The 12,240-nt window shown below is 39.3% G+C and overlaps 1 protein-coding gene across 1 annotated transcript; it reads right to left on the bottom strand.

Annotated features, from left to right (window-relative positions):
• Window positions 1-2,913: 2,913 nt before the first annotated feature.
• On the bottom strand, window positions 2,914-11,931 carry LOC123976876. The gene is made up of 8 exons (XM_046059254.1): window positions 11,743-11,931; window positions 9,832-10,086; window positions 6,317-6,586; window positions 5,650-5,718; window positions 5,043-5,087; window positions 4,846-4,959; window positions 3,220-3,285; window positions 2,914-3,124 (listed from the first exon to the last, which is right to left on the bottom strand). The coding sequence occupies exons 1-8, from the start codon at window positions 11,834-11,836 to the stop codon at window positions 2,964-2,966; spliced, it is 1,074 nt and encodes a 357-aa protein (XP_045915210.1). The 5' UTR covers window positions 11,837-11,931; the 3' UTR covers window positions 2,914-2,963.
• Between the last annotated feature and the right edge of the window lie 309 nt (window positions 11,932-12,240).

The raw sequence follows: 12,240 nt of genomic DNA, 5'->3' as shown, positions 1-12,240 counted from the left end.
TTAAATATGAAGTTATGCTGCTGTGGCTCGTGCGTAAATGCGCACAGCGTCTCTCTTGATGGGGAGACGCTTCACCCTGTTTCACACATCCTGAAATTCGCTAAATGTATTTATCGCCCAAAATTTTGCCTGCAAACAGCGGTGCTCTCAGTTAATGCGCGCACAACGTTGTCATGTGCTTCATGTGTTCCCCCAGCTCTGGACACTGACCATCGATGTCCCCAGTGTCCCCACCACTTTTTGAAATGGCTGATTTTGTCCCCATCACTTTTTCAAAGCATTTGCTGAAGGTTTTCTGAAAATTTGCTTTTCTTATAGATAAACAAGAGTCTCTATGTGCATAGTTCTGGATCCGCCAGGTTCCCCTAACACAGAATGGAGGAAATTAAGAGCTTAATGCTCAAAATCTTCTGGGGGAGGAGCCCCAGACCCCCCAATCAAATAGCCTATTTCATTAATGAATATTTCTTCAAAATAGCATTAGACTATCTTGTTGTCTTGTTCTCGTGACTCCAATATTGTGCATTTTCACGTCACTACAGTGTTTGGTCACACCACTAATATGAGGCCTTAAATGTCCCCACCACTTTTCTACACAAAGTGACGCATTGTGTAATCAGCTGCCTCCACGTGGTCCTAAAGCCTTTATTTTAGTTGAGCTTGTTATCAATGTTTTTTATTCAAATTTGTTTTATTAATAGGCTATAGACTAAGTATAATTATGGAGGTCCGGACCTCCGAGACCTGATAGCTGGTCACAGCCATGCCTTTTTAAAGTAGTAGCCTACTGCCATAGTGATCAATGGCTGTGATACTGCCAGGTGGTTTATTAGAGGCTGGTCCTGTTTGTACGCGTGTGCATTAGCAGGACGGCCGTGGTGGAGTATACAGTGGACTGGATTACAACATAGTCTATATTTTAGTGTTTTTATGCTACTATGTTTTGAGATAGTAACCTGAAAGTAACGCATACTTTTTCATGTTCTTTATAAGTTCACCAGGTAGGCCTACTGATCATCAACTAACTTTAATTATTGTTCAACTTTGGTCAACAAGGAAGAAAAAAAAGATAAGTAACAATTAAAATCAGCAAAAATAGAAACTAGAATAATTTAATGTCACTGCTCTGACAATAAATACTGTGTACTATTCCACTAGATGGCAGCATAATCAACCTCTCAGATGCAAAGGGACTCAAACTCTGGGACCTGTTGATTATTGCATCTTTATTTCCTGGTCCCACAGTCTTTTCTTACATTTGAACACATCACAGAGAGATGGTTTGATTGATGCTGCCTGGATTTATATTCAGTGTCTAAAGATGAAACAACAATCGCATGTTCATTTTATTTTTATTTTCTAAAAGTTACACCAACTACGTGTCAAACAAATCCCCCAAAGTTAAATTGATTTCTGCAAAGCTCGTTTTAAACATGAAACTGAAAATAAAGCAGGTGAAGGCACAGTAGGTCAGCACAAGGTCCCTAATGCAGGAAGTCAGTGAAACACGAGAAGGTTCCTAACTGCTTATTTACTTGATCAAGGTTGAGAAGTGTGATCTCATTTTTTGTGAGGTTGTTTGTTGATAATCAAGAAAACTTCAAGCTATATATTTATTTCCCATATTTTTAGTTCCACCCACAGGGACGAATGTACTGCTCGTTACCACGCATGAACTTGGTGTCGCCGTCCTGGAAATGGAAAGAGGGGTCAACAGGGTCAAATGCTAATATGCTACATGCTAATGACAATATGTGCTGCATCAGTTCTGATCAGGTCATAATATCAACTGTCATTTATTTCAACTCACTCACTCATCCCCCAACTCACTTCCTCCGGTCAGTATATTCTGTAGCTTCATACTTGACATTTACCCAAACAAAAGAAAATTCAGTCAAGTTAAATCAAGTTAAGAAAATCCTGTATTAACTTTATTGTGTTATTTACGTCAATCTAATAATTAACTATTCATCTCACATTTATTCAGCATCTAAGTTCGAAAGTTAACAAAGAGATAAAGTGCAGCTAAGTCCTGCAAGCACCTGACCTCAGCTTTATGAAGTCACCCTCGTGTTGGTGAAGTCGCAGTTGTACTGAGGATGGAAGAAGTCCTGAGGGTCGATCGTCACATTCCCGCCATGTCCCGCAGCGATAAAATCCCTATGTCGGGGTACTCCAGCTCATTCAACCCCTCCTGCTTGTAAAACCCCTTGAGGGCCACAATGTTGCTGAATTCCTGCGGGCTGAGCTTGGGAGCTTCACTGTCCTGCTCGACGTTGCAGCCAGAGAGAGCTGACAGGGCCTCCAAACACAGCTCAGTGGCCAGCATGGTGCTGACAGGAACAGGGAGGCAGCAGAAAAGAAAGTTTCCTCTTCACTTAGAAAGAAAAACAATTTGTCATCTTTTTTCCGAGTTTGCAGATGTTTTTTTCTTGAAGTAAAGGTAGAAAAATAAGAGGTCGAAGTCGACTCCACTAAATAAAGTTTCCATGTGAAGATGTAACATGAGAGAAACTCATTAATTATCCCTAATATTATCTTCCTGGTTTGCCTTTTTCCCCCTTTCTTCAGCTGAAAAAAAAAAACAAAATGTAAAAACAGTCACTGTGGTTTTAGGGGATGTTATATGCCGGACTGTTTCTTGGCTGGTAACCTCCTGCCTGGCATCCTCAGAGTGATGACAAAACTCCAGGTCTGGTATCAATCCTCTCCTCTAAGTCTCAGCAGGAAAGCAAACGACCTTATTTCCCAAAATGTTGAACTTTTCCTTTAAATGCGGGTCTAAATGTAGTTTAATTTACAGGACTGAATGTAAAGTTGAGTGAAATAGACATAGAGTGGAATAGTGTTTTTTAAACTGAGTATATATTTACTTTATTAAAGTGCATTTACATGTACGGTTAAGATCAAAAACAGACTCATTGTTTCATATGTGACATTTCGTTCCTCTGACTGTTTGGTTTCTATTTGGCGGCAGGTCTGGTGATGATGGACGAGTAGATGACATTGAGGTGGTCCTGTTCCGGCGGCGTCCTGTTGGGTCTCTCCCTCCAGTTCTGTCGGCCCAGAGAGGCATAATGGATCGTCTCCTCGGGCAGGGACGGACTCCCGTAAACCTCATACTCTGCAGAGAGACAGGTGAGCGTATTTAAGTGTGTTTATTTAAAACACACCTGAGGATTAATGAAACATTCAGGACAAAAGGTGCGATGGTGTCACCTGTTTGTGTGTCGGACGTCTTCCACAGCTGCAGCTCAGTGTCCTCATGCGTCTGTGCTGCTGCTGCTGCAGACGAAACAGAAGAAACTCCTATCACTGATGAAGATGCTGCTTGAAATATTTTCTGAAAAGAAGCTTTCTATCTTTAAGAATAAGAACAACTAAATTTAAGTCAAGGTTTGACTATATGCACAAACATTTTAAAAGGTTTTTGTGGACGCTATTGTGTCATGCCATACACTGCCACCCTCTGGTAAGACGTTGTAAGTGCAACTTAAATTTGGTAACATCTAGTAACAACTGAGGAGTAATACAATTGTTAAACTTTCCAAGTATTGATTTTATGTTGGGAGGAAATTAGGATTAATCACCTGTCCAATAAATTGGACATTAGGCATCGCTGGCTATATTTCAACTACAATTAACTATAACTGAGACTTTTCTTGAAAATACTTCATGTGCACTAATTTCTTTGGATGTAAATCAATGGATTTATGTGACACTTGCAGTTTTTGTAACAAAAACAAGATTTTGTGCAGATTATTTCCAATTTATGAGTAACATTAAGTGTGTTGCAGCAAGTGATAGAAAGGCATTCAGGATAGTGGAGCAAATTCCATCAGAATCAAGTAAGGATAAAATTAGTGGCAGTGATGAGGAATGGCTGCCAGAAATAGGTGGATCCCCAAATGCTAGCAGCAGTGATAGTGGAGCTGAGGATGCCGAGGAGTCAGAAGTGAGGTTCAACCCTTTTGCATCGCATTAAACAGTATTAGAATATGTTGAAATATGTGACCACATTAGTTTAACAGCATTAAAAAATATAGATTTCACATAATACATAATTTAATTTATTGGTTTGTTAAATAAATATTTCTTCCTTATGCGCACGCTGTCCACCTTAGTACACAAAAATGTGTATTTAAAAAAAATTAAAATAAATATTTTATTATATAAAAACACACATCCTGACAGAGGCTGTCGTAATTCGTGCATGAAAGGGCTAGTATGCAGCAGTTTATTTACATTTATATTTATTTACATTTACATTTTTTGTTTGGCTGCGAAGGTCTAATGGCAGAAGAAGTCGGGTGACGTAGTACAAAGGGCGACAAAGTCTGTGTAAGGAGGCGGTGGGGTGGATGGATGTGTCAAGTAAAGTCAGGACTTTCACTGAGGAGACCGAGTTTTAAGTCTTGTGTAAAAGAAAGTCAAATGTGACATGTTTGAAGTTAAATAACATTTCGTAGATTACTAACTTCAGGTGATTTAACGTGACCCAAACCATGTACCGTTCTTAAATCTAATCAAACTACAATCCTTTCAGTTTACCACGTGGTAAACGTCATGTAACTTACTTAACGTACTTGTGGTTCTGTACGCTTGTCGCTGGACTGGTACTTGCCAACGCTCGTACATGTCGTTTTGGACCAAGTCACAGCAATTATTATATATACTACAGTCGCCTAATCTGACACAGGGACCATTTTAACACACAAAATATCATGTACCCTGAATCCATATTATGTTATATTTTGGCCTTTGTGTCTTTATTTAATTAATTTTTTTAATTTGTACCTAATCTAGAAATAATGGCACTTGCGGCTCTCCATATATTTGACCTACCTGTACGCCTGCATTTCTTCTTCCTCCGGCACTTCATGCTGATCATTATAACACAGACTGCAGCCAACAGGAAGATCATGAACCCCAGCCCGACCACAGCAACCACAAGCAGGGCTGAGCGAGACCACAGACAGAACATCTGTAAACAATTAACTTCATGTGTGAAAGAGCAAGGGAAGTGCGTGCAGCTGACCTACCATTCTCACGTCTCTTCTTCTCCTTCGTCTTTATTTCAGCCACATCTGACAGACACAACAGGAAGAGCACAAATATTATTGATATTCTGTACAACAGATCATCCGCTTCCTGCCTTCGGAGCAGGATCCCTCATCTGTCTCCACTTACTGAGTTTTTCCCCGTAAAAGTTTTTTTTTGAGGAGTCTTTCCTCGTCCGAATGGAGGGTCTATGTATCCGGTATGAAAATTTAAATTTATGATATTGGGCTATAAGTAAATATTGACTTGACTTGACATTATTGTCATGTGTATGATGAAGAATCATTATCATTTATGGTAAATCACCACATGTTCAGAAAAAAATAAAAAAATGATTTTTATGTTTATTATTATTATAAATGTGTGTCCACCAACAGACTGGAGACAACATTTCCTAATATTCATACATATAACTGATTAGCAACTAAACCAGTTTTAGCAAAGTAATGTCATGTATGGGTCATGGATAAATAAATTACAACTTAGTAGATGAACTCTTTATGCCTCCCCTCTGTCATTGTGGGTAAACTGATTTTCTTACACTTCAGTGTTGTGTCCTTAGTGTTAATATAGCGAAACAAATCCTACCTGTGTTGACCGCAGCAGGTGATGCAGTTGTACTGGCGGTTTGTTCGATTCTGGTCGGCTCTGGCTGCGCTGATTAATCAAAAAGTGAATGAATCACTTTGAACAAGTTGTTGTTTTTCTCAAGGTTAATGCAAAACGCACCTACCTCAACATGTTTCTTTAAATGTGAACTGAGGACAATGTGCATATTTGAAGTTCATCAGTGTAAGCGCCACTCAACGTAATCAAATATTTTTACAAATTAATAAACAATCTCTTTTTTAAGTCATGGCAAAGCTGGATAATGTGTAAAATAATTAAAATGCTTTGTACCATAATAGCATTTTCAAGTAAGTAAATCAAGTCTAATCTAGTAAATCAATGACAACAATGACAGCACGTGCACATTAAAATGAATGAACAATAACACAGGTTGGAATGATGAAAACATATTGTGATACTGTCACCCATGATTAGTTATAAATCAAACCTGCAAATGTTAATTATTTAAATAATAAAAGTATAGGCTACATTTGATTCTCTTTGTTTAGGAAACACAGGACAAAGAGCCTCTTTTAGTATTTATTTCTGAGCAGATTAAATCAAGTTTATAAATCAGCTTCTTTAGCAATATATATGTTAAACAAAGTTATTCAATTCCAGCTGGATGAGCAGTAAAGTAACTCACCTGTCAGGACGGTGACTCTGACCCACATCTCTCCATTACACTGATACTCTCCAGCGTCCTCTGGCTGCAGGTCCCGGATCTGCAGGGCATCGTTGTCATAGCTGAGCCGGCTCCCCTTCCTCTCTGGTGTCACCGTGTTGTTTTTGAACCGGGTGAAGATGGCCTCCTGCTTCCTTCCTTCCCTCCTGTGGTACCACCTCTTTTTGGGTCTGGAGGAGCCGCTGCAGGGGAGCAGCAGCGTCCGGCCTGCAGACACCCTGAAGTCATTGCCTGAGGGGCAGGAACAAAGAGGAACTATGGGTATTTGTCATTGTGTCTGTCAGCTGGTGGTTTTTCACAGAGGGAGTTGTCCCTCTACTATTTATAATTTTTATTTTAAAACATACATTGACTCTTTGTTTTTGTGCATTCTGTTCTCACGAATTAGTTTTAATCCCTGACATCACAGCGGTGGCTCAAGGCCTGTACTTAAAGAGGCTACAGTTTGGAGGTAGGCCCTACTTGTGCTGTCCTTGAGAATTTTCAAAACGAATGCCACTTTATACTTTATTACTTCTGCGTTTACTCCACTAAATGTCAGAGGGAAACAAAGTACTTTTTACTCCAATACATGTTTTGACAACTTTCACTACTAGTTACTTTCTAGATTCACATTAATACAAAACAGAATCAACTAATAAAGAACGTGATGTATTATTGTGGATTACTGCAATAACCAGGTATCAGGAGAAACTAGTCGCACCTTTACCAGCTGCATGCTTGCATGTATCACTTTCTATAATATAATAATATACATTATTCTGAAATGGGCCATTCTGCATAAAGAGTACTTTAAAATAAACTGCAGTACTGAAATATTGGATGAGACTTAATAGTCAAACTTTAGGTAGATGTATAATTGAACCACTGCACAAAGTCTGTCAAGGTTGACTGAGTAAATTATGGGCCATGTTTTCCTCTTTTTATTCCACTAGGTGCCACTGGTTAGCAGGTCACTGCTTTTCATCAATTATTTTACATAGAAACACGGGTATTTGTAATTTCCCCAGTTAAAGCAAACTCAAAACGTTGTCCATGTTTTCCTGTTGTGGGGATGAATTCAGTATAATGTCCATGTCCAACGTCAGAGTCACCTCAGACACTCCACGAAACTACAAATGATGAAACCTGTCCCTGTTTAGGGAGGCTCTTCTTCCAGTAAGATCTTTATTGGCAAAAGATTAGCAACATTAAACAATGAAAGAATCAAAGAACAAACAAGAAAACTGCATTCCCATGTTTTTCCCATGTTGGATTTATTTGCAGCTCTGTTCCGATGTTGCAATTTTGAGTGTTATATAGCGTCCATTTCCTCCATTTTAACTAAATATCTGTCGCTTTCAATTACACTTTCTTCATAGATGTTACAGATATAAAGTACCAAACAACTCTTGCTAGACTTTATATCCTAGTATTTGTTGCAGCCATTTGTTACATACCATTTCCCAACATTTCCATCAAGTGATCCACACTCACTCCAACATGTCTGATGTCTGTGTAAGATGTAGGTAGGCTTTTAATGTGAAAAAACATCAGGCAGGGTTGAGTTGTGTTGGTAGTTTAGCTTCAATCAAAAATACGGTAAATAATAAGAATAATAAGAAAAGAGTTAGATTATGAAAACAATATTTCTAAGCATTGTGGTAAGTACAACGTGAATCTCTTCTACTGATGTCAAGTTCTGTGGAACATAACTTGACATCAACAAGTTCTCTGGAACTTGACATTAAACTAAATGTACCATGTGATTAATCTAAGCCGTTGCATTAGACTAAACATACGTAACACAAGAGACCAGTCTAAAATATCTGTGAAACTGGACACTGAGGCTAAACTTGTCCACCACCTCAACTGAGGAGGAAACATGTAGGAGGACTAACAGCGCCACAAGTTTCCTTTCCCGGGTAAGCAGCTAAGCTGGGCCGATTGCGTCTGAGTGTCGACTCATGCGCCTATGTTCAGTCATTGGGGGAACAAACGTGGCCCATTTACGAATGCCACATTTGGAGTGACGTCCAACTCCGTCCTGAGTCTGGAAAGCAGGCACGTCAGTCACTGCCAGTCCAAACCACTGTGGCTACCCGGACGGTTACTTATTCCTCAAAGCTCAAACACCTCTCACTTCCCGTCTGTAAATTCCAAGGTCCCATGAAATGTGTGAACACTGTATGTCATGTTCCCGGCTGTACAACTATCTATTTATCTATATCATTAGCAATAAAAGCCCTTATGCTTTACCTCTTTTCTGTAATTTTACCTCTAAAAGTGCCACTTGGTTGAACACCGAAGCACATATGCATGCATTTTGAGGTGGGTGGTGTTCGTGACACATCCAGACTGTGAGAACATTAACTTTTGAACTTTCAAGTCAAGTCACTCCCTTTGGGCACTCAGCCCTCAACATCCTCTTTTACGCAGAAAGGGATGGAAGGGCATTTACCATGTAAAAATGATTTTGTAATATCTTTCACAACTTAACAGACTGATCAGACACTAGACTGCAAATGGTTTCTGTAGATTTCTGTGGAAATCCACAAACTGAAGGATCCATATGATACATAGATGTTTGATTTCTGATCTGCTATGGTTAAAGTTTGGTCAGGTTGAGGCACTTCTACTTACATCCACTTGATTAATGAAAGATGGTGGTTAGGATTAATAGAAACCAATGCTGAATGTTGAGATGGGAACTGAAAGGTTTCTGTTGTGAGATAGTGTGTATAAACTAACCATAACCATCCTACCAATATAGAGAGTTTTATGACCTGCAAAACAAACCTCTAATATCCCGTTCCTTTAACGGTTCATCTATAGATGCACACACATATTGCACTTTAAGTTTTGTATGCCGCATTAAATAGGCACACTTTGGGTTCAGACCTCTATACAATCTTGGAAACTGTCCCTTACAGCACTTATTCTGTTTTTGGACCAACTATGGTGCCACCCATGTCCATTATTGGTAAATCCCCTCACCTCTCTGCCAGTTTGGGAACAGGCTTGGCCCTAACTCTACCCCTAACACTTCTGGTGTTAAAGTCTCAGGCTTTGCTGACTAAACGATCCACTTTGATCTCTGCTCTAAGAGGGTTTGTAGCTCTCCGTCACGTCCCTGACAAGCAAGAGTTATAATTTACATGACCACTAGAGGTCCCCTTCAAACTCTGTTTCAACACATTTGTATCTAACGAATGTCAAACCTGCGTGATCTCCCAACGCGTTCTCATCTCAGTGCGTCATTACCGACGCTTTCAGACAGCGTGACAAAGTGGAATTATTTTACGCTAAAGGTACCCTTCAGCGTCCGTATGAAACGCCACCGTTTGCTACGTCGCAGCAACTCAAAGGAGGATAGTCGGTCGACATGCACAAAGTCAGATCTATTCTCTTGTATATTTATAAATGCTGAATGTGTCGACACACATCTAAATATGTCTTTAATTCCCATAATGCACCACTTATATCTCCACCTGTACCTGTCAGCACCTGCAGCTCGGCCACCAGCCGCTGGTTACAGCGATACTCCCCGCTGTCAGACTCATCGAGCTGCAGGAGGCGAAGGCTGCCGTCAGACTCCAGATGGTAGCGTTGAGGGTCCTCGTTTGTCTCGTAGTGGCCCTGTCGGGTCACCGGGACCTTCTTGTCCTGATAAGTCCAGACCACAGAAGATCTGTCAGAACTGCCGCACGGCAGGCGGATGTGGTGATCCTCCGGGACGGAGAACCGGATCACTGATGGAGGACAGAAACAGATTTGAAACTCCCTCCCTGAGACCTGAGGCAGCTTTTAATGTAGGCCTTGACTTTTACTTACTGTTGCCGGTTTTAACCCAGACATACAATTTCAAACCGTTTGTTTCCGCAACCTGGCAACCCAAAACCTGATTAAAGGGGAAACTGCAGTCCTCCCTTCTGAGGCCCCTAGTTCTGTGAGCCAAAAGGGTTCGAGCATGAGTAGTAGGGTTCCTGAGCTTGAATGTGTGGTTCTTAAAGTCTGGTCAGCACAAAAATCTCTGTAGTTAACTTCTACAAACCTGGACTTCAGCTACAGAAGAGAAGCAAGAAGGTATTATAAAGTCAAGCTACCAGTAATATGGGCTGCACAGTTTGGGGGAGTAGAAAACAGAAACTGAGTTCTGATGGAGGATTTTCAAGACAAACAGGGCCTTCCAGTATTAAATGATGGCAGACCAACAAGGTTCCAAACTAATCGGACAGCAGAGTCATTCATAGACTCAACATTCACATCGCCTGAGCTCACTTTAGTGGGGGAATAGATCATGTTCCAATATTGAGAAGGTTTGTAGGGCGCTAGTAAAAGAGCAGGATAACAAGGAGAGTCAATTACTCAAAGACAAGGTGGAAAGACAAGTTCACAGGTCCAAAAGAATGTAAGATTCTTTCACGGTGGAATGATGCACGCAATCACATTAAATGACACCTCCGAATCTACGTCTGATTCCCTCTTGAAAAAGATGATGAAAATTGCAAATACTTTTAAATACATATTTGTGGATATATCGGAATATTTGGAACCTTATTTTGTTTTGTATTTATGTACAATGATAAATACTTTTATGGAGAGAGTCATTTATATATAAATATAAATGCGATCTGACTCATAACGTGTCAGTTCATGTTAAAAGAAAAAAAAATTACCAGCTGCTGTTTTAGATGCAGCGCTGTGTCACTCATATCCTGCTGATGGTCAGGGTTTAGCTTTGGTTCCTGTTTTATCAGCCATTCCTCTTTTATCTCATGGAAACATGCTCACTGTCTTTCAGCCTCAAATTACAACGCAGGAAACATACAGTCAGACAGAATTACAAAAAAACAAGTGTCATTGTTGTCATTGGAAAAAGGTGTTAAGGGCTGAATGTTAAGTACGTATTTCTTTTTTACATATACATCAAATATTGACACACATAAAGCAATATTCAAGAAATACAATGACAAATCACACTGAGAGTATAAAATTACCTTTTTTGCAACTGTTGATAAATGAAAATTCCCAAAGTAAAATGTAAAACAAATCTTTATTCTGTTGAGTCAAATGTTTTTTTTGTGTTTTATAGCAACAAACGTTCTTAAGTTTAAATCAAAATAAACATTTATTCCAAAGTATTTTATGTTAAACTTTGAAAGGTTTTGGTAAAATTGAACCCGTCTTTTATTTAGCCATGAGAACTGTTAGCGAACAAGTTCCTACATGAGGAAACACATGATTGAGATAAATGTAACACTCTTAACACAGAAAACAACTTTATACAACTATACAAAGTGACCGTAAAACAATTTTCCAAATACTTTTGCACTTGAAACATGAATCCAAAGCAAATACAAGCTACTGGTCAGATTAAAATGTTAATATACGATATTCTCCTGTACCTGTGGAGTTTTCACTGCAGCAGATCAGAACTGTGTGCAGGAACCAAACGTGACAGAAGTTTGTAAAAGTGAACATCTTCGGATATAAAACCATCTGACTGCAGAGCTGCTGCTGATCTGACTGAAGTGTGAGAAAAAGTTCCCACTCATCCCTGCTCTTCTTCCTCTTCCCTAAACAATGTCTGGGAAGAACTAAGCGTCATTGTCCTGGAACATGGAGACTTGTGTTGACAGCTTCAATAATTGCTGTAAATATCAGATGGTTAAAAAATAATAAATTAATGATTAATGTAACTGAAGATTAAAGATGCTTGTGTAATGATTCATTATATTAATTTATCAGAAGACACAATTTCAAAATATTATATTGTCTTGAATAATTTGCAAAAAGTTAATTTAACTGAATATTACAATTAGTGTTGTAGCCAAGACCGCCCAAACTGAGACCAAGTCAAGACCAAGATCAGAGTTTATCGAGACTGAGACAAGACTTTTAGG

This window comes from Micropterus dolomieu, linkage group LG09 (genome assembly GCF_021292245.1).
Source record: "Micropterus dolomieu isolate WLL.071019.BEF.003 ecotype Adirondacks linkage group LG09, ASM2129224v1, whole genome shotgun sequence".
Taxonomy (NCBI): Eukaryota; Metazoa; Chordata; class Actinopteri; order Centrarchiformes; family Centrarchidae; genus Micropterus; species Micropterus dolomieu.
The sequence above is the reverse complement of the archived record's forward strand: the minus strand, read 5'-3'. Positions and strand labels throughout refer to the sequence as shown.

Bases quoted from the DNA above. Each gene is read 5' to 3' on its own strand.
- LOC123976876 (XM_046059254.1), bottom strand. From the start codon at position 11,836: ATGGTTTTATATCCGAAGATGTTCACTTTTACAAACTTCTGTCACGTT. The intron at 4,960-5,042 runs GTAGGTCAGCTG...GGTCTCGCTCAG, and splicing joins GAAGAAGAGACGTGAGAATG to CCCTGCTTGTGGTTGCTGTG. The intron at 3,286-4,845 runs GTAGGTCAAATA...TTTCGTCTGCAG, and splicing joins GAAGAAATGCAGGCGTACAG to CAGCAGCAGCACAGACGCAT.